Here is a 21,405-nt window from a genome sequence, read left to right on the forward strand (position 1 = left end):
TTAGGGTTATTTCTGATATTCATGCATCAGCAGAATTTGAACAAGAAGATTGGATTAGACTAATGTTGGTTTTGTGACGTGGGACTTTGAATAAAATGAACATTTACTATTTGCCTGTATTATTTTCTAGAATGGTGTTCACTATTGGCTCATATCCAATGGTGTTGGATGAATTTACAGTCAATCAAACGTTTGAAGGGTTTGATTGACAGATGGTAGGGGTGTGGACTTCCAATTAACTCACTTCTGATTGGCTTGAATGGTTGCCTTTGAAATGTTGGCTCGGGCCAACTTGGACCATTCACTGGTTACTGGTTCAAATATGGATACATCCGTAACGGAACCAGTGGTAACCAGAAGCAAGTGACGTCACCCCCGCTCACTCCACTTCTCATTCACAGACAATGAGGTGTACACACAGTGATGTCATTGCTTAGTGGTACTGAAGGGACCCCTTTGGGTTTGATTAACAGGAGAGATTATCAGAGGGCGGAGTTTATGCCTGCTCAACTCCGCCCCGGAAAGAAGAATGGGAAGACCTCTCCAGAAAAGTAGCAGCTGTTTAAAGAGTAAATGAGAACAGGGGCGTCAACATCATAGGAGACCACACCCCTATCATAATCCACAAACACCCCCACCTCCAGAACTGCAGGTTAAGATGACAGGAGGCCGAGTCTGGGTTCTAATAAATCTAAATATGTGTGTTGTTTTGAATCTGCTGTTGGTTGCTTTGGCTGGCTGGTCAGCAGGTAGAGAGATGTGTATGTACACCAATCAGAGATGGACACATAAACACCGTCACATCTATGGTATAGCTTCTTTATTCATGGTAATTTTGCATAGGGAAACATCCTCATTTCCAGTAATGAAGTCAGAATCTGTAGATAACAGTGGTAAGTATGGTTCTAAAGGCATATCATCAGTAAGTTCATTTTCCCCAGCGCACGTGGAAAGCACACCTGTCGTGTGCACGTGCTGCTCAGACTCAAATACATTCAAAAACCCGGAGTGCTGGAAATTCAGAGGCGCGTGGATATAAGACGGTTCCTGCTTCAGCGTCGTGGGTAAAAAAAAAAAAAAAAAAAGCTGCTCCGGTCCAGAGCAGGAGCCCTTTCCACAGAAAACCAGCACCGACATCAGAAGCTCCGCCCCCACTCACCTGTGCAGTTGGGGCATTGTTCTTGCTGAGTCTTTCATGGGTCGACCCATTCTGATGGAGACAGACAGGAGCCATGCAAACATGCTGCCCTGACCAAAACACACAAACCAAACCAAGTTCCGGCGCCTCCTGTCGGGTTGATGGCTGGCAGCGACGTTTAATGATGAAGCACAACCTGTGTGCACAGCTCAGGAGTGGAGCCTATTCATGCAGTAACATATGAAATCTTATCATGCCCACAATAGCGGGTGTGAGAGATATGTACAAGTACAAACACTGGAAAAGGAGAGCAGTTTGTTCCAACACCTTTAAAATGATCAGAATGAAAAAATTACTGAAAAGTGCATCTAAGAAAAATCCTTTCATCTTTTACAAAGTGTCTTCAGAGCAAAGAGTGCAGCGACAGAGCAGGCAGAGGGAAAAAAGCAGCATCGCGCCTGCATCACAGCAGGGGAATAAAAAACTACCAGGAAGCCGGAGTGAAACGGCCGACCAAACCGAAACATCTCAGAAAAGGATGCTTCTGTTGAGCCGGCTGAGGATTCAGAAAAACAGTATGACCACTTTGACAACGCAGCAAATTACAGACACATTTACAGTCAAGCCCCACCTGAACACTAAGCCCCTCCCACACAGCCATTCCACCTTAGTTCGAGTTTTCAGAGCCCATAACAGAGTAAGGAGGTGACGTGAACTGATGCAACGGTCAGGCAGAGTGGCAAACGTTTCCATGGCAACAGATGCAGTTGAACAGCCGTCAGACTGAAGACAAAGGTGGGAGCTTTCAGGAGAAACAGGACGCGTCCTCATGACGCCACAAGAGCAAACTCCCACGACCAGCAGGACTGTGTCATGTGATATCTCCAGATTGCACGGCTACAGAAAGATGATGCGTTAAAGTACAAACAAGGGATTAAGGGTCAGTATGGTGCACTAAAGGGGAAGCAGACACTGGAACTCCTCACATGACGGCTGCTTCTTCTCAGATGGGATCTCTTCAGTGCCCCAGAAAAAAGCAGAACGCAGGTTCAGGTCAAAGGTCGGGGTCAGCATTTTCATTGTAACTCTTTGGATTGTTTTATGGCTTCTCCCCTTTGGACCTGCACAGCAGATGGCATTGTGTGTTTGCATACATCACAAACTGCTGACCAAGAGCAGCCAACAGTCTGACCACAGGCACAGCTTTAGCTAAATATTTTTGGTTCTCGTTCATGTCGCTGCTGGTTGGTTTAGCACATAATCTGACCCTGGTTTTGGCCTCGCCTGTCTTCCTGCCAACATGAACCTCACAGAGAAACCCACACAGAAGAGATTTACAAACAATGCACACGCCTGGACATTCAAACATCTGTTTCTTCTTCACCGACATTTAAAAACGTCCCTGTGAGCCACTTTCAGACAAATGGGCTTTACTCAGAGCACCAAAAACCAGCAGTCCTACATCAAGTCAATCCACATAATGCTCTTCCTTTCTGAAACGGCACAGGAGCAGGTCCATTCATGACCACTTTCTTTCTTGACCTCCAACAGGACATCCGGAAATTCTCTCATCAGATCCAGTCACATGACTCTCAGTGCTGCTCTGCGTCATGCGCCTGCCTTTTTACGCAGTCAGTCTGTCCAGACCTTCATGGACTAGCAGCACCCAGGTGGCAGGTGGCGTCACACTAATGAAACACTGAGTTAGTCGCAACCTGCCACACATTCGTGTATCATTCACTACCTCTGGGTTTTTTAAAGGCAACCTCCACTTCCTTTCCCCTCACATCCTTGACTGTCCATCACTTGCATCATGGGTGCTCTTCCTCCTTCATCAGGGTGTTCCTCGACGTTAACACGTCAAACCCATTTCATGGGTTTAAGTTTCAGGCCATTAACTAAGAAATACATAAGCACAAGACACGAGAATGTTTAAAAATACATATATATTATAGGTCATTACTGTCTGCTTTTTTATACACTCTAAAGCTGTAATTATAGACAGTACTTCATGACAAGACGTTGATGGTTACCCAAAATTCAAAAGCCAAAGTAAACAAGTTCAGCACTGCGTGCACGTCATCATGTAACATGATTTGACACGTGGGATGTCGAGGGGCTGCAGAACCTTCAAGGGGTGCGGCCAGTATGTACACAAAGACCATCCCTGCATCTAGTACTCTCTGGCGAATGCTGACACGCCTGTTTGAGAACGGTCAGAACTCCTGCAGCCTTTTAAAGTGCCACTGTCCGAATCCCTGACGCCTAGAAGAACCCAACAAATTACAGCACAGAACCTGGACCAGGTTCCTGATGCAGCCCCCCTTCATTCTCACACAAGGCGAACACGTTTAGCCACCAGGTTACATCTACTCTGCGAGACGTTCAGGGACCTCTTCTAAACTCGGATAATTCTACCGCAGCTAGCTGCTAAGCTCCGCCCACTAACTGCCTGCTGCATCCAGTCAGGTCATCACGTTGCTTTTTTAAGTGCTTCCAGCTCCATAAAGCGTTACTGTTTTCTAACTAAAGCCAAGGCACATAATGTGTTCATGAAGGATCGTGCAAAATAGAAGCTGCAAGAGCTTGAGGAAGAGGAGCAAGTTGGAGATGAAGAGGCATCATCAGTCTGAGCCATGCACTCATCCGGAACGAACAGAACCTTTGCAGCAGCATGCAGAGTTAACCGAGCTTCAGAACACCCAGGTCCACTTTAGTGTTTCTGTCAGAGTCCTGAGTGCAGAGACGATCCAAACAGAACCGGGACCTTTATTAGCCTGAGCAGAACCCCATCTCAACCCTCACAGCCAACTCCAGAACCTGTCTGACCCATACACCAGGAGCCACATGTACATAGGTGAGCAGATCAATGTTCACGGTAAAACCGTGCATATGTGTGTGTCACAGGTACCTCTAAGTGAAATGTCATGAAGGCCCAACGCAGCTTAGAATATAACTCAACCTGGGTTCTGTCCAGACTTTGATGACTTGGGTCCTCTCCAAATTGACCTTCATCCTGCTTAAAAGAACTTTTGCTCAAGGTGCCACCATGTGGCATGATGAGGGAGTGGTGCTGCAGCCTATTTATTGCTTGAAACATCAACATTTGGCAGCTGAAGCCTAAAACCTGTCTTCAGAAAGAGTGACGTGACGATTACCACCAGGATGGTTCTGCAGCTGATTTGCTCAGAAACCCCTGTTTTCTAACTAAACCAACGGATCAGAACCATGCCCAAAACTGGTTCTGCTGCTGAGGTCTTCGTAATAAACTTTCTCTCTGCTCACCGGGAGCAGGATGGATGAGAGCAGCAAGCCTGAGTGTTCTTCATCAGGTTCTGCAGAACTTCTCATAATTTGTTCTGTTTCTACCTGTCATACATGTGGCTCCTGTGTCCAAACCCCCCTCCATGCACACACACAATTTTAAGTGATGCTCATTTCCAGCAAACCCATTTAAATCAGGGTCAAAAACACACAATTTCCCAATTACACCAGCTTGACTAAGGCAGGCGTGTGAGAACAGAGCGTCCAGAGCCCGGGTCTCTCAGAACCTGGGCCGAGGCGGGTCTCTAGGTCTCACATGAGCTCTGGCTTTCAGACTTAGTCTTCATGGTCAGGCTGATGATTGTTCGTGTTGGTGGAAGCTTCTGTGGGTTCTAGACGAGAAGGAGATCCGTCCTGCTGCATTGCTCAGCTCAAAGTGCAAAGAAACAGTAAAAAGAGGAGCTCTGTGTCCGAGGAGATCCGGAAGGCTTGTTGCATATCAGAACCAGCACCTGTGGCACACAGGATCATTCCAGGAGTTCAGGATAAGGTTGTGGGATCTATCTAGACCCATCAACACATCCCATGTAGTGGACCTGGTCCTATCATCAGCTAGGTTAGAAGCCTTCTGTTAGTCCGCTAAGTTCTGGTTTGAGTTCAGGTCCAATAGAAGTTCAAAGTGTAGCTGCAGCTTCATGTTCAGTCCAGAAGACGCTTTCTGACTCTCCACATGTGTGAATGCATCAAAAAAATGCTAAAGAGTTGATTCATTCACAAAAGTGAAAGACAGTTTCCCTCCAGCGGTGCCATCTCTGCAGTGGTCAGCCTCCATCAGAACCTTCCTTAGTTTCCCAGGTACCAAGACTGCAACAGAGACACACCAGCAGAGTCAGTCCCACAACCACACATCACACACACAACTGTCCGAGAACGGCAACAGAGACACACCAGCAGAGTCAGTCCCACAACCACACATCACACACACAACTGTCCGAGAACAGCAACAGAGACACACCAGCAGAGTCAGTCCCACAACCACACATCACACACACAACTGTCCGAGAACGGCAACAGAGACACACCAGCAGAGTCAGTCCCACAACCACACATCACACACACAACTGTCCGAGAACAGCAACAGAGACACACCAGCAGAGTCAGTCCCACAACCACACATCACACACACAACTGTCCGAGAACGGCAACAGAGACACACCAGCAGAGTCAGTCCCACAACCACACATCACACACACAACTGTCCGAGAACGGCAACAGAAACACACCAGCAGAGTCAGTCCCACAACCACACATCACACACATAACTGTCCGAGAACGGCAACAGAGACACACCAGCAGAGTCAGTCCCACAACCACACACAACTGTCCGAGCACGGCAACAGAAACACACCAGCAGAGTCAGTCCCACAACCACACATCACACACACAACTGTCCGAGAACGGCAACAGAGACACACCAGCAGAGTCAGTCCCACAACCACACACAACTGTCCGAGAACGGCAACAGAAACACACCAGCAGGGTCAGTCCCACAACCACACACAACTGTCCGAGCACGGCAACAGAAACACACCAGCAGAGTCAGTCCCACAACCACACATCACACATACAACTGTCCGAGAACGGCCAGCATCGTGCTGGGGCTCGGACACACCGAGCCTTTGAGGCCCCTCTCCAACATTTTTCTCACACCTACCTCACAGTTGCCCCACACTTAACTCACACTGTTTTTAAACCTGCCACACATTTTCCTCACATCTGTCCCATATGTTTCTTACACCTGTGTCAAATCTTCCTCATACCTCCCCCTTACACCTTCCACACATCTTCCTCACACCTGCCACAGATCTTCCCACGGCAGGCTCCTACGGTATCCTCCTCACACCTGTCTCACATCTGGATTACACTTTCCTCACACTTTTCCTCAAACCTTTCTTGTGACTTCCTCACACCCGTCTCACATCTTCCACACACCTGCCTCTCACTTTATTCAAACCTAAACCACATCTGCCCCACCCCACCCCAAAATCCTCCTCACACCTGCCCCATGTTTTCCTCACACCTGTCACATACCTGGGTAACACTTTCTTCAGACCTACCCCACATGTTCCTGACAGACACACAACATATTTCACAGCTGGCTCTCACTGTCCCTATACTTTTCTTAAACCTTCCTCAGGACTTCCTCACATTTTCCTCAAACTTTCCCCACACCCTCCTCACATCAGTTTATGTGGAGTTTATTTACATACCGGTATGTATAGACTTGAATCCACATTTATGGTTTTAAATAATGTAGATACGTCCACTTAATGCAAATACAATAAGAACATGACTGCAGACTTTTTGTCTGGCTGATGAGAAGTTAAAACTAAATAAATCATGGGATTTTAGTTCGTTTTTTACCTCCACAGCTTTTACCTTCATCTGCTGTTTGTGGACGGACTCACCTGGGCCTGGTAGAGTCCACCTGTGTCCCGAGGGCTGACTCCAACAAAAGGGGACCGATTGGCAGGGGGTGTCCCGGGAGCAGAGTATGCTGGGAAAGTTTGTGATAAACATGAGCACCTGCTTTCATTGGGTTACATGTTTATGTTGCAACATCTTTGTATCACTAGAGAAACCTTTTCACAGAGCTCTTCTGATCTGACCAGGACTGCTGAAGGTGCGCTAGCTGTAGAACTGCATGAGTGATGTAACAGGTCATATGACACCGTCATCTGCAATAACACCTATAAAAATGATGTGAACAACAGCCACTGGTTTATGGGTGGATCTATCCGTGTTGTGGTTCCTTTGAACCCGGAGCAGGACAGACAATGGCCAACAGGGATGTAGGAGTAGAAACATCAATTCATCTATCTTCTATCTTCTCCACTCATTCCAGGCGTCCAGCGTCCCTGTAGGGTTTCAGGGACACTGGAGCTTATCCCAGCCTCACAAAGGCTGGGTACACCCTGGACCTGAACAGGACTTTGGACTTGCAGTTTATGGTGGTGGCAGTAATTTTTGGGAAATAAGGTTAGGTGTGGAGTGGACCTTCACTAAAGACAGTATGGTTCCCACTCAGGTTTGTACTTGAGGGTGGACTCAGTGATCATCATTTTTACTTTACTATATCCTGGTTTTTGACACCTCGCTGCTAAAAATGACCCTTTTTCATTTGTGGATGCGCAGCCTCATAAAGGCAGCAGTGCGGTTACCTCTGGTTGTACAGGAGTAGCTACTAACCCGACTATTATACTGTAGTGATGTAAGTATTTGTAGGCTAACAGCTGACATAATCCAGTGAACGTGTCTGAGGCCTGTTCTGATGATCTTCATGTGTGAAATAGTTATTTCTGTCATTGACACACTGAATAACTGATTCTTTCATTAAGCTTTCTGCTTTGAGGACGTCAGGCTGCTCGTGTAATCTTACTCGGGGACGTTGGGGAACTTGCTCCTCCGTCACTGGAGGTGGTGCTGGCCTTAGACTCGGCAGGAAGCGTCGGTCTAAGAAGTGCGGACACTGGACCGGACAGGGAGGGGGCTGGCCCAGGGGGAGCCAACATCTGAGAAGAGATGTAGTGGGCAGGCACTTTGACCTGGGTGCTTCCATTAAGCTGGAAAAGAGGTGTTTCAGAGATTTCCCTTCTTGTTGGTGAGCAAACAGGTTGACATGTGAGTGGGCGCTCTGGATGGAGACATTCGTACTCACTGAGGTGGGGGTTTGGTTAGCGGGGTCACAGGCTAAAGACACCAGATCTTTGAGGGGGTCCTGGGCCAAGTGAGGCGGATAACGGATGGCTCCGTGGGGGAAGTAGGAGGACGACGGGAAGTGAAGTGTTGAGGAAGGGTGAGGACTCCGGCACAGACCTGGATAGAAGCGGAATCAGGTTTTGGTCTGAGAGACACACGGATGTGCATCCCTGGCGGGGGGGTTACTGACCACTGTGCACAGCTATGACAGGACGGTGGTGCTGAGTGTAGGAACCCATCCTTGGAGAGCCTTCCTGGGGGGAGGGACTGTCCATCTCTGCCTTCTTCACTGGAGGAGACGGACCTCCAACACAAAGACAAAAACATAGTTGGTGAAAATCCACCCAGAACAGACCAAAAAAGGATGCGGTCCATTGTGTTTATATGTGTAGTAAGTAATTAAACTGCTCTTTTTAAAACAAATCTTATTTCATTTAATATTACTTATTTATATAAGTAATAATTATACCATGGTCCGGTTGAATACTCGATTCTGATTGGCTGCTGGGTGTGTATTAAAACCTGATAACCGCATGGTGAAAAAAGAAGTTTCGGTCAGCCAGCTTAAATGTTTCGTATCACTGTGCCGGCTTCTTTAAAACAACCTTTTGCTTCATCATCTGGACAAAAACAAGCGGTAAGAGATGAACTTTCTCTCTGAACTGATGCTTTATTCAACCCATCGGGACGATCAGCATAGATATCGCCGAATCTTGACTGCGGCGGTGGTGCTGTGCGACGTGGACTATGTGTTACGTGATGCGGCGCGATGCTTTTTGTGAGAAAAGCGATCCAAATCGAAAAAAAAAAAAAACAAGAATTAAGGACTAAAAACTGGTTAATATGTATTGCTTTTGTAAGTGACCATGGTATATGGGCGGCCGTGGTGCAGCGGTAGGGCAGTCGACCCATGATCGTAAGATTGCAGGTTTGATTCCCGCCTTGCACGCCCATGAGTCGAAGTGTCCTTGGGCAAGACACTGAACCCCACCTTGCCTCTGGTGGTAGGCGGGCGCCTGTGTTTGGCAGCGGAGCCACCACCAGTGTGTGAATGTGTGTGTGACTGGGTGAATGGGTCTGTGACTGTAAAGCGCTTTGTCCTTGTAGGAAGAAAGGCGTATACGCCATTTACCATTTACCATAAGCGGGTTAATGGCCGACCAAGTGTGCGTTATTACTTTTTAACGCACTTCACGGAAGCTTCCAGGCTTCCACAGCGTGTGTTAAAAAGTAATAAGGCACACTTCGTCGGGCAATAACTCTTACATAATTACCGTAGTTATATTCGATATTTTAATACATTCCAGGCATGGAGCAAGAGCTGTTGTCATGGTAACCCCTCTAAAGGTTGATTCTGTGAAGTTTCCTTTCTGAAGTTAAAACAGTCTTAAAAGTATCTCACTCAGACAAACAAGAAGGTTTTCGGCTTTTTAAAATATTAACCAACTGTGAAATCCCTCAAAAAAGACTCTGCTTTTGTTATATGATAACTGACCTGAAATAATGATTTCTGGAATAGTGCAATAACATCTTTTGATGATAATCACTAAGAACTTTATGTCTGTTACTTGATGAATAACCTGCTCTTGGATTAAAAAAAGTAATTAATAATTTTAAATAGATGTTAAGAACCAAATGATGGCAACTACTGTATGTAAGTTCAGTAAAATATTATAAGGCTGGGATTATATAAATGGATTAAATGTGTCATTTGTGTGTACTGTAAGTATAAGTGCAAATGTCTACCATATTTAAGATTAGATTCAATTATAATGTTTAAAACATTTTTTTTTTTTTCATTTTGCTGAAAGTTGCTTGAAAAAATTCCATTAATCAAAGATCTGAGATTGTGACAGCAGTATGCTTGTAACAAGTTACTTTGGTGGAAAGTGACTATAATATTATTATGTATATGTTAGAGGTAACACTTTAAAGTACCTATTATTTAGCAAAGTAATATTATTACTGACTTTAACACCCAGCTCTGCTCAGGTTTTATGTGACTAGAACATCTTTAGCTCCCGTCAAAGACGTTCCTGTCTCACAGCTCACCTGTATTATCTGGCCTGATGCCTTCAACTCGATTCATTTCAACCCCTGAAGCTTCACCTGCAACCATCTAACAGTGTGTGAATTAGCTGGAAGACTGTAACGATCCTTCATGGAGATAAACAGACTTCCTATCACTCTGCACTGGTTTTTCTTGTCTATTAGGCCTGTAGCTGCGTTTCCACTAACTATGAAATTGCACAAATTGGATTTGCAATAATAAATTGCCAAATGGAAACTATTTCAAAACAATTCACATTTATTGAAAAAAAAAAGCTTCTGCGCTTGGAGGTGGTGGGTTTTTAATTGACGTATTTTGCAAAACTGCAATGGAAAAACTAATTTCAAATTAAATGTGTCAGATAGAAAGCAATGGCAATGTGTTTCTTGGTAGGAACTGGCAGTCTTATGCACTCCACAGCGGGCGCCACATGAGGTGGGACATCATCACACGCCTCCTCAAAAGTTGAGCGTGTCATGCAGAATAGTTGAATCCACAGCTCCTCTGTAAAATCACCAACCACCATTTCCCAAAATGGCTTAATTTACAGCCGCTCCCACATGTAAGAAGCTCGCCCCTCCACGGCCTGAAGAAGACGCCGACGTCTCCTTTGATAGATGATGATGAGCGCTAGTGCCGTGACAGAAATGTAAATGTATCTGCTCTAAATCGTTGTTCACATCCGTCACCTTTTTTCTTTTAATGATTTATCGCGTGAGCTGGTTTGTGTTTCTTCACATAATCTGCAATTGCAAAACTGTGTTTTTTCCTTACTTGTAGAATTTCGATAACATTTTGCGCATATGTGTAACGGGAACACAGCTACTATGAGGGTGGCGGTGCCTCCCGTTTACCTCCTTCCATGTCGTCTGTCCAGTTTCTGGAGCTGCTTGCTGGAGAGGAAGGCGAGTGGTAGTACTCGCCTCCCGGACTCTCCGCCTCTTCCTCCATGGATCCAGACTTGTGCCGCTTGCTCCTGCAGAGACAGAAGCAGGTGAAGCATTCAGGTCTCTGAAGACCTCAGCCGGCTCCAGGCTCACACCGGGATCCCTTTAGACCTCTGCAAGTCACCCCATAAGATGTTGAGGTTAATTAACCCTTTTTATTACCCAAAAAAGATTATTTCAAAACTCCTGCATTAAGGCAACAGCTTTAACAAATAAAGCAAAGACTTCAGCACTCTGCCTAAAAAGGAGGAGGACCTTTTGTATTTTGAACTCTGTTTTAATATTTATTTCACAGTTTTTACAATTATTTACTACATACATAGACTGCATTCATATCAATATTAATATAACTTGATTATTGTGCACATTTATTTGAGGAAGTGTGATTCAACTTACAGGCGCTGTCATTTTCAAAGCAGGATTTGGCCGTTTTGACAGCTTTAAACTCCATGGTCTATGGCAGAGGTGGGCAGACTACAGCACGGGGAATATAATAAATTATATTGATGAATCCTTGTTGATGTCTTATGTCCTGGTGTCTCCCAAAAGATGGTGCAATCCATATATAATTACCCTTGTTTAGGTGCAGAAAGTTATTCTGAACATTTGTGTGTGTTTTCCGAGTCGGACAGTCATTTTTCCGATCATTCCAACACCACCTGAATGCAGCATTTCTCTTCAGTTTGTGTTTTTCCCTGATGGACATTAACCCATCGAACAAAAGCCACAGTTTTGCAATAAAACTCCAAAAGGTTCTGTTTGCTGTTCTGTTATTTTCAACCAAAATTAAAGCAAGCTTTTGTCCATATTCCATGGTATTTCTCTCTCCTAAGAGGTGGACTACCAGAACACCACGGATCTGCTCCTGGTAGGGCCAGTCTGTCAAATTTTAGAACCCTTTGTGGCCCACGTGTCAAAAAGTTTTCCCACCCCTGGACTATGATATTTCAAAGGCAGCATAGTTAATTCTGTCAGTTCCAACTGCACTAAGGGTCTTGAAGATCCTTAGCAGGAAATCCCATAATACAGTTTTGAAAGAATGTATCTAGAAAACCCTTCCAAATGTTTTTAAATGCATTGTTTCCTTAATGATTCATCTTTCTAATGAATGTATAATGTGTTTGTCTTAATCATTAGATTTATGTCATTATCTGCTGTTGTAAGTCTAAACAGTAGGTGTCATTGTTGTGATGCAAAAATGAACTAAAATGGAAAGACCTTTTAAAGCAGGGGTGCCCAAATCCATGCCTTGAGGGCCTGTCTCCCTTATCTGCTGCTGATTACCAGGATCAGGTGTGTTTAGCCAATAAGGAGCTTCAATTGGTTAGAAAACAAGTAGGACACCGGCCCTCGAGGCCTGGATTTGGGCACCCCCTAGCTGAAGACCTCCACCATTTTAAAGACAATGCGTTCTACCATCACACTTGTGTTTGATAAATACTGCTCTCACCCAGAACCCTTACAAACTCTGATGAGACAGACAGAGGAACTCTTTGAATTCAGACACAGGTGAACTCACCCACTGGATGATGTGCTCGCCAGTGAACGTCGGAGGCCGACTGCCTGGTTGACCGACTGGTTGAGGTCATAGGCCAGGTGACCCTGGAGCTCCCCCATGGAGAAGCCCGGCCCGACTGCCGTCACCACAGGAGCTGTGATGGGGATAAGTAGGGTGTTTACTGTTTTACAAATGTTAAATTTAAGAATTAAGAGCTTTTTAAGAACACATAGAATCTATTTTAAGACCATATGTACAAAGAACATAAAACGAACAGCCAGAGTCTGCCGTTTCTTGCTCGACACATCCAGTTCAGTCACCTTGAACCCCAATGTTTACATGTCTTTCAGTAAACAATGCAGTTTGCTTCATAAGAATTTCCATTATCCGGTTTTAACCGCAACGAGTATTCCCTATTTTCAAGCCATTTCTCCATGAATTTTCACATTTCCATTTTCCTGCACCAACAAGCATGGGCTAATAGATGGCTATGGTTAAAATGATTTACAACCACTTCACAACCTTATGACACAGCGCATCCTAAAAATTTTTTTCAGAGACAGGAAGTCACATCGTGTTGACGGGAGAAAAAAATGAAGAACCATTCACTAGAACAGTGTTTTTCAACCTTTTTTGGCCCACGGCACACTTTAACCTTGTCAAAAATCCCGCGGCACACCAGCATCCCAAACTTTTTAAAAAAAAAGGAGAAACTCATAGTCTGTATTGATCTACAGCCCCTCTGCAATCTCACATGCATTTTTGTGATAATTGTGGCAGAAAAAGCTGGAAGTTGCAGCTATTTTTTCTAAAAGATGTAATAAAAGTTAGTTAAAAGATTTAAAAACTGTTTGATGTCTGTTTGTTGTGGTTTCAAGACGTCAAAGGAAGACTCATTGTGCGCTGAGACGCTGTCACTTTAACCCAATGCATCATGGGAGATGTAGAGCAAACAGCCACTGAAGGCAGAGAGACTAGCGTCTCTGAGCTTCATTGTTCTGTTCACTTTTTCCACGGTCTGACACCGGATTCTGTGGAAAGCTACACTGTTAAAGACGAGCTTCAGCTGGTATTTTTGTTGGAACTGAGAGACTTCATGAGCAGAATCGGAAAAAGGAAGTGAAGACTTTAACCACTTCTGATTGGTCAGACTGATGACATGTGATTAAGCCTCCAAGAATGATTGGTGGAGACAGTTAAAGGGGCGGGACTTTTCTGAAAACAGAGCTGAAGCTACGGCTAAATCGCGGTACCGTCATTCTTATCAAAATGTCTTTAATAGAATCAAATAAAGGCCAAAGATCTGGTTCTGATATGGCCAAAGATCTGGTTCTAGCTGCAGAAGGAGCACTGACAGCAGCTGACCTCAGGATCTGAGGTCCCTCGAGAGGAGCTTTTTACCTCCTGACGTGGAAGCGTTCTCTCACCGACTCATTCAATCCCTCATTCACCACATCAACCCTTCAGCTAAGAGAAGACGGTGCTTGTCGACCTGGCTGCACTGAACCCAGCAGGTGTGTTCTGGGTGAGGATGACTTACTTCTCGAGACCCGGACCAGCTCAGCAACACTGAAGACTCCTGATGTAACGAAGGTCTCCTGGAACTCCGGAGCATCTGCATGAGTAAAAGAGACAGACCAAGAAAAGATCCAATGAAGAACAAAGAAACTCCCTCCATTCTGACCTCCTTCCCAGGAGCTGCGGGGAACAAACTGCAATCCAACTTGAAGGTGGTGGAACCAAGGAAAAAAGCCAGCAACCTGCTGCCTGGCAAATCGGACTTTTCAGACACGACAAGACCAAGACATGGGAAGGTTTGACCAATCCTGCTGGCTATTGGTTAATGTGTTCATGTGGGTCTAATTTCTTAACCCTCAAGCAACCAAGCTATTTTACTGACTGTAATGACTGAGTGGGGTCATTTATGACCCCATTGCGTTCTGTACAGGGATCCTTATTATGAATGGCTGGTTGGGGGGTTTATCATACCAAAACTACTCCCTGTGTTTTTTTTCAATGATCTAATGTAATATGTGTTTGTTGGTAATATTTTTATTGAAAGAAATAACAAAAACACAGACTTTAAGAACAACACAACATTTAATTAGACAGTCCTTGTTCCAACTTGCAAAAAAAATTTTTTTTTTCAACCTAAATAAAAACATGGGGGGGGTAAGCCTAAAATGTGAACTGAAGCACAGACAAGTCCAGATGGAAAGCGTTGACACACCTGGGTAGTCTGAGGTCAGAGTGAAGCAGGAATGAGAGTTACAGGTGTAACTCTCATAACAGACATATTCACATCCACACATCATTCCCATCACAGGCTGTGAAGACCAAGAGTTACCCATTGTGGTGGTCCGACTGTCTTCCTGATCAGAACCAACGCCGGCCTGGCTGGGACTGTTGCACGACTCGGACTCTGCAGACGGAGGGGAACACAGTTAGGACGGCCCCTTCCACAACACCTGGAGCATCCACTTGAACTCCGCCTGTACGTTCTGGGGGAGGCTCCCCCCTTCATGTGGACACCCCTGAGGTTTCTTCTTTTTTTTCCAGAATCCGTTTTCTTTTTTAGGAGTTTCTCCTTACCGAGAAGGAGGGAATAAGGACAGGGATGCCCAGTTTAGTTTATTTTATGACTGATTTCATATTCTTGTGCAATTACCGGTATGAAGCCCATCAATACAACTATGTTGTAATATTGGGTTATATAAATAAAATAACATTTAATTGACTTTGAACTTGAATAAACTAAGCCTAACTAAGCTTAACTAAACCTATAGAGCTAAACTGCACCAATGAATAAAAATAATTAAACCATAACATTTTATTCAATTAAATAAACAGTGAATATCAATGAGCTGCAGGCTGTCTGTGTAATAAGGATGTAATTAGTGTCCGAATAGAAGAGTCCTGCAATCAGTGCATGAGCGTGAGCGAGCACCAGTACCTCGGTCCTGGACGTAGAAGGCGAGGTAGAGGTCCAGCTCCTTCACGGACACAGAGATGTGCCGCGGCTGCACGCACAGGAGGGGGTTCGAACACTGACCCCCTTTCAGCAGCCGCTCCCCATCCGTGCTCTCCAGAGGGATCCCTTTAAATAGGATCACCATCACAAGGTCCAGCCTCCACACCTGGGGGGGCAGAAACATGGGGATGGGGCGGGTCAACCTTTAATTAGAATTGGACTTAGTGACCCCTCCACTCTCGCGTTCCAAACAGGAAGTACCGGCTGGCTCCAAGAAGCCAAAATCCCAGAGACATGAAGAGCTGTTACTCAGTCAGAAGAACCACTCTGAATCTGATACCTTTTTTAACATCTTGCTAATCCTCATTTCTTTCGTGGAATTTTTGCTGTAGTGCAAGTTATTTAAGTTATAAACTGACTATGTTGAACGTTCAAAACATGAGGTCGGTGGTAAACCATTTTCTACTTGGGACGTCACACCCACTCTGTCCAGTTCTCTTCCAGTGTCAAATATGGTGTCAGCTGTTGATGCTCCTGTGATGGCTATAAATGTAAACATGCATCCTGCTAATCCCTGAGGGAGGTGGTAACCCATAGAGGGCCTTGTGCTTCATAAATCACCTGGATTAAATCCCCCCCCTCCCAGAGTGTGCTCACCTTGTCCGCCTGCCGCAGACAGTCGATGCGCCTCATCTTGCCCTTCTGGTCGGGGTTGGACAGCACGCAGCAGGCTGCCTTCTTCCCGGTCACAGACAGCACAAAGTCCTCCCTGCACTCCGGACGGATGTCCTTCCTCAGCTTGGCCAGTAGGCGGCTTGCCCACTTCTGCTTCACCTGCTCCAGATGTTAACACTGTCAGCCCTGCTCCGATTACACAGGAGTAAAATCCAGACAACTGGGAGTAATCAGATTACCGCAGCAACTAAATCTGTTGCCTTTACATGCACTTGGATATCTGAAAACTGAGGAACATTTCAGTTCATCATCAGACTTCTGTCAGAGTTCATGAAGACCACAGACTCAAACTTGCTAAATCAAGACCCCCCCCCCCCCCTCCAGATCTCAGTTCATCATTTAGGCTCCATGTGGAGTAAATCTCCGCTGGCGTTTTTAGGTGAAGAAGTGTTTGTCTTTCAAAAATTCTCTCATGCTGCTTTGTGAAAAAACACATTTTGTCCAATTGACAAAAGCAGTCTAATAATTGGTATCCATATTATCATATGGAACCGTCCGATTTTTTGGAAAAGTTTGATTAACAGGAGAAGTACCAGTGGAAGGCAGGTTATTGGAGCTCCTCAGCATTGACAGTAAATGAGAACTGGACTGAGCTGCCCCTCCCCTCTCGCGTTCCAAATAGCAAGTACACACTTCTATTGAAACTTCTATTGAGAAATAAACAGCTATTATTCAGTCATTATATTCGTTAGAATAACCATTTTTGTTCTACTACCTGTTATCAACACGTTCTTGCTATACCTTTTTTTTCTCCATATTTTTTCTGTCCTTGAAGTTATTCAAGTTATAAACTGACCAATCACATGCTTCAATAAAAGTAGGAGGCCTCAGGTTGAACGTTAAAAGCGTTTCACAGATTCTCCAGAGCCCGTTTCCAGAGAAAGGGATGTGGCCTTTCAACATACTCGCTCCTGATTGGAGAGAGAGGTTGCCACAGAAATGTAGACAGGCCAATCACAGCTTACTGAGGACGTCTGGTTCCAACATGGCGACGGACTGAAAAATGGCGACTGAATTGACTTCATTTGGTTGGAACTGGAAGCAAGAAATTCTCAATGGATGTCGTCACACATGAATCGTACAGTTATATATCATCCAGTCAATGATTCTCGCCCAGCTGGTAGCAACTGAGCTAAACTTTCGTATTTGCTTACACAGGTGTAGTTCTTGTATTTTGGTTATTTTTTTTGTAAATAGTTGCTTTTTTTGGAAATAATTCTTATCCTTCATTCTTTGTGAGACAGGGGTGTAACACAAATTTGGGGCTCATCCGGGATTTCTCAAGTCTGATTATATGGACATTTTTGATTATCGGAAGAAGTCCAAAGGGGAAGGCAGATTATCTGTAAAATTAAGATTATTTCTATAAATCTTATTGTTGGGAGAGGTATGTGAAGAGGCAAGAAGGCAACAGGTTCAGGCCTACCTCAGCCTTTTCCCCCAGCAGCTCATCCTTCACTGCTCTTTCCTCCTCCTTGCTCATCCTCTTCTCGTGCTTCTTGAAGTACTTCCTCTTCCTGGCTTGCAGGTTGAACCAGGTGTAGGCAAAGGCGCGTACTTGTGGCAGCAGAGCCTCGATGAATGGATGGAACTCATCCTGCAGGACACACACATGCACCTGTAAGAGAGCCATCAGCAGCCTTGACTCTGCAGGATACCGCCTACTCAAAGTTCAAACAACCAGCAACGTTCTGATGGAATCATGTGACCTACAGAGTATGCTATGGCTCCACCCCCAATAAATCAAGCCTTAGTCACATCCACCTGTACTGGTCAACCCAGGCCATGGTGCTCTGGGTTTTTGGGTTGCCCTGGTCCGGAGACATTTGTAGACAGGTGCGGCTGCAGGTACGTGTTGCAGTTCCCATGAGGCTCATGTGGTCACCTTAAGGAACATCATGAAAATGGAACATACCATTGTCGTGTGTGTGGTAAGTGTACTGTGAAGTATTTATAGAGATAATGTAAGCTACACACACCTATGACATAGGTGTGATATTGTCGTACAGTGCCCTTACGCCGCACTTCCGTCGTTAGTGAGGGGATGTTTATACAGGCTCCTTACTAAACACGAGCAAATCCTGCAGGCCCGAGGTGTGCATGTGATAGATAGGTGCTCTGTCTAATTTTCCCATTTATCTAACGAGGCAACAACAGGCAAGCTGGAAGCACGGACCGTGCAAGGCGGTACGATGAACACGCACTTCCTCACTTGAATAGCACTATTGGGCTCTTTGCACTGTTTGCAGGTTTGGAGAGGTTGAAACAAATCTGTATGACATGCCTGCATCTCACCTACTTTATCCTTCTTACATGTTATAGAAGTGTTATTGCTTGCAGCATGCCTGTAGAGAAACACACGCATGATCATTTTTTCTGAGCAGGTTCACTGAGTGGTTCATAGTCTGTGGGTCACCTGTCTGGGTGACCATTTCTCACCCACAGACATCCCATATCCACCCGTCAGGACAGTTGGGACTAAAACATCAGGTGTTTCGGTAAGTTTTCCTCTCTGTTGGTTTTACTGTTGTCTTTGTCACTCTGTCCTTATTTAGGAGTATAAAGGATAGTTCTGTGACATAAGAATCAGTTACAATTTTAACATTTTCTAAAACACTGAAATCCCAAGGGGTGGTTCGGTTTTCCTTTTACTGTTTTAATTGGTTGAGTATTTATTTGTTTGTCCGATTTATTGCACCTGAGGATCCAGAAAACATCCGTTTGAAATGTACACACACGCGTGTGCGCGCGCAGAACTTCCAAGGTTCTGTTAGCTTGTTGGGTTTTTTTCCGTCACCGAGGTGGTTTGTGCGCATGCTCGGAGTTCACAAAATGTTGCGTTCAGTTTTAGTTGGACACCAGAGCTCCGGCTCTCCCTGCTGCAGCTGCGGCCATTTTCTGCTGACTAACACAAAGGGGAGGCGGGGAGGGGGGGCTGAACTTCAACTTGGCCTTCCACCATCCCGCCTGAAGAGCCCGGACAGAGGCCCGCACCGCAGCCCCCCGCATCGGCACACGTCCCAACTGTCACGGGTTCACCGCCCTGCCGAATCTCGTCCGGACTCCAGATAGCAGTTTTAGTCGGGGGTGCGGGGGGGTCCCAGTCAGAACTTGGAAGAAGGGTTCGGGTGGTATTTTTGACGGTTATGTTAAGCTGAAACTCGGAAGTTCGTCAATGACAGGTCGTGTTCTGGTCTTGGGTGGTGTCGATCAAAGTTCGGCCCATGTTCGGTGGTAGAAAGAAGGCCGGTTGTGTTGAGATGATCCATTTGAGGCCCCTCGGACAAATGTTTCCGCCTCACTTTTAACGGAAAACATGCTGATCATAAGTTCCGACTCGCACTAGCGGTTTCGGTCGACTGCGTGTTAGTCCGTGCGTGAGTGCGGAGTCAGCTTTCTGCCCTGAAGACGAACGCAAACAAGAACTAACTGCACGCGCGCGCGCACGTCAGACACTCACGCGCATGCATCTAAACTTGTCATCCCGCGAACAGAACCAGAACCACCGGGCCGCGTTTGCAAGCGTAACCGGTGGAGTCCTACCATGTCGGAGCCGAACCGCTGCCGGAGCTCAGAGGTGCTCCCGGTTCCGGTCCATCTCTTATCACTCCGTTTCTGTCATCGTGCGCGCGCCAGCTGGAGTAAATCCGCGGTGCTCGAGACCAGAAACGTCCCGCGTCAGGCTCCGGGCCGCGCGGCGCCCTCCTCCTTCTCCTCCTCCTCCTCCTCCACCTCCGGGCTGCGGCAGAGCCCTTCTCTGCCGTACTTCAGTCTGCGTGCGCGTGCACAGAACCTGAATCCAGATCAGTGACCTTGATTCCGCATCGGAGGTTCGGTTTTCCAGGAGCCACATGTTCAGTTCTACGAGATTACAGAGGAACCTGCTGCACAGAGCTCCATTATGAGCCTGTAGGAGGAGAGAGACGCCATTCCTCATCCATCCATATAGCTTTAAAGTTTAGTTCGCATCCTAAGAAGCAACAACAAAAAAACTTTAAACTGAGCTGTACTTTTCTGATACATCTGATCTGGTCCTAAACTCTGAGATTTTTATCTGGTTTAATGTTTATAGTTCAAATCCTACCCATAAAATAAATAAGTCTGGACACAAGTCGAGAATGTGTTTTACCAGATACCAAATCAGCCTTTCTGGATTAAATCTGATTGTTATGCCCTAATACCAAATGTTCTAGATTTGAACATTGCTGTTATTAGAGTCCCACTCTGATCAATCGTTTTCACAGTGGTCCTTCTATGATGTCATTTTTAGCCAAAATCATTAAACGTGTCGTTTTCTTGGACATAGTTCCTGCAGAGCAGCAGTTCATTAGAAATCTACCTCTGAGTTGTGGGCAGAACCATTGGCACAGAGCCCCCCCTTCCTGTTGCTGAGAGATTTCTGTTTACACTTTCTTCGCTAGCTTAAAGCCACTCACACCCACAACATTAGTGGTGCAACAAAAATGGCCATCAATATTGTACCTTGATCCAGATTCCAACACAGACGAGGAAAATAAAGACGTACACGGATCTATTTGTCTCCAAGTGGATGCATCAGAATAGAGCAGAGCATGGAGCTTGTGATCCACCCAATGTATTGTCAAAATACGCCCTTGTTCAAATTTTTGGGGGATATACAATGGTTTGAACATAATCTCCACGCTTTAAAGATTTGGAACATCTAAATCCTCAGAAAAGCATGTTTGAGCTTGATTTTCTTTATATATGCCCACCATCATCAGAAAAATGCCACAAGAACATGTTAAAAACACAATTTTCCTCAGACTTGGTCTTAAAACAAGCTTTGGAACGGTCTCCTAATAAAGGGTTACAATATGTGCGAGCTAAGTTCTCTGTTGTATGTTGAGAACATGAAAGAGGAATATTCTAGAAACCTGATTTTTATCCAGGGTCAGAAATCCATTAATCCGTCCATCCATCTATCCCTACCGTGCCTGTCCTTTTACAGTGTGAGTGTGTGTTGGTGTTTTCTGGTGCTCCCTCTCATTATAAAGATGGCTCCTGCTGGCGCCTCCCACACTG

At 45.4% G+C, this 21,405-nt stretch overlaps 1 protein-coding gene across 4 annotated transcripts; it reads right to left on the reverse strand.

The window, feature by feature from the left end:
- Positions 1 to 803: 803 nt before the first annotated feature.
- nfic (nuclear factor I C) lies at positions 804 to 20,247 on the reverse strand. Of its 4 annotated transcripts, none has more exons than XM_020702022.2 (13): positions 19,906 to 20,247; positions 17,789 to 17,980; positions 16,285 to 16,461; positions 15,610 to 15,793; positions 15,004 to 15,078; positions 14,197 to 14,271; positions 12,678 to 12,810; positions 11,066 to 11,187; positions 8,352 to 8,468; positions 8,121 to 8,278; positions 7,842 to 8,025; positions 6,871 to 6,959; positions 804 to 5,266 (listed from the first exon to the last, which is right to left on the reverse strand). In XM_020702022.2, exons 1-13 carry the CDS (start codon positions 19,906 to 19,908, stop codon positions 5,246 to 5,248), a joined length of 1,530 nt encoding a protein of 509 aa, XP_020557681.1. In that variant the 5' UTR covers positions 19,909 to 20,247; the 3' UTR covers positions 804 to 5,245. The 4 variants fall into 4 exon arrangements, with proteins under 4 accessions (XP_020557681.1, XP_020557683.1, XP_011472092.2 ...); XM_020702024.2 differs by having other exon boundaries at positions 17,789 to 17,959; positions 19,906 to 20,239; XM_011473790.3 differs by having other exon boundaries at positions 8,352 to 8,465; positions 19,906 to 20,235.
- Positions 20,248 to 21,405: the final 1,158 nt, after the last annotated feature.

This window comes from Oryzias latipes, chromosome 4, assembly GCF_002234675.1.
Source record: "Oryzias latipes chromosome 4, ASM223467v1".
NCBI lineage: Eukaryota > Metazoa > Chordata > Actinopteri > Beloniformes > Adrianichthyidae > Oryzias > Oryzias latipes.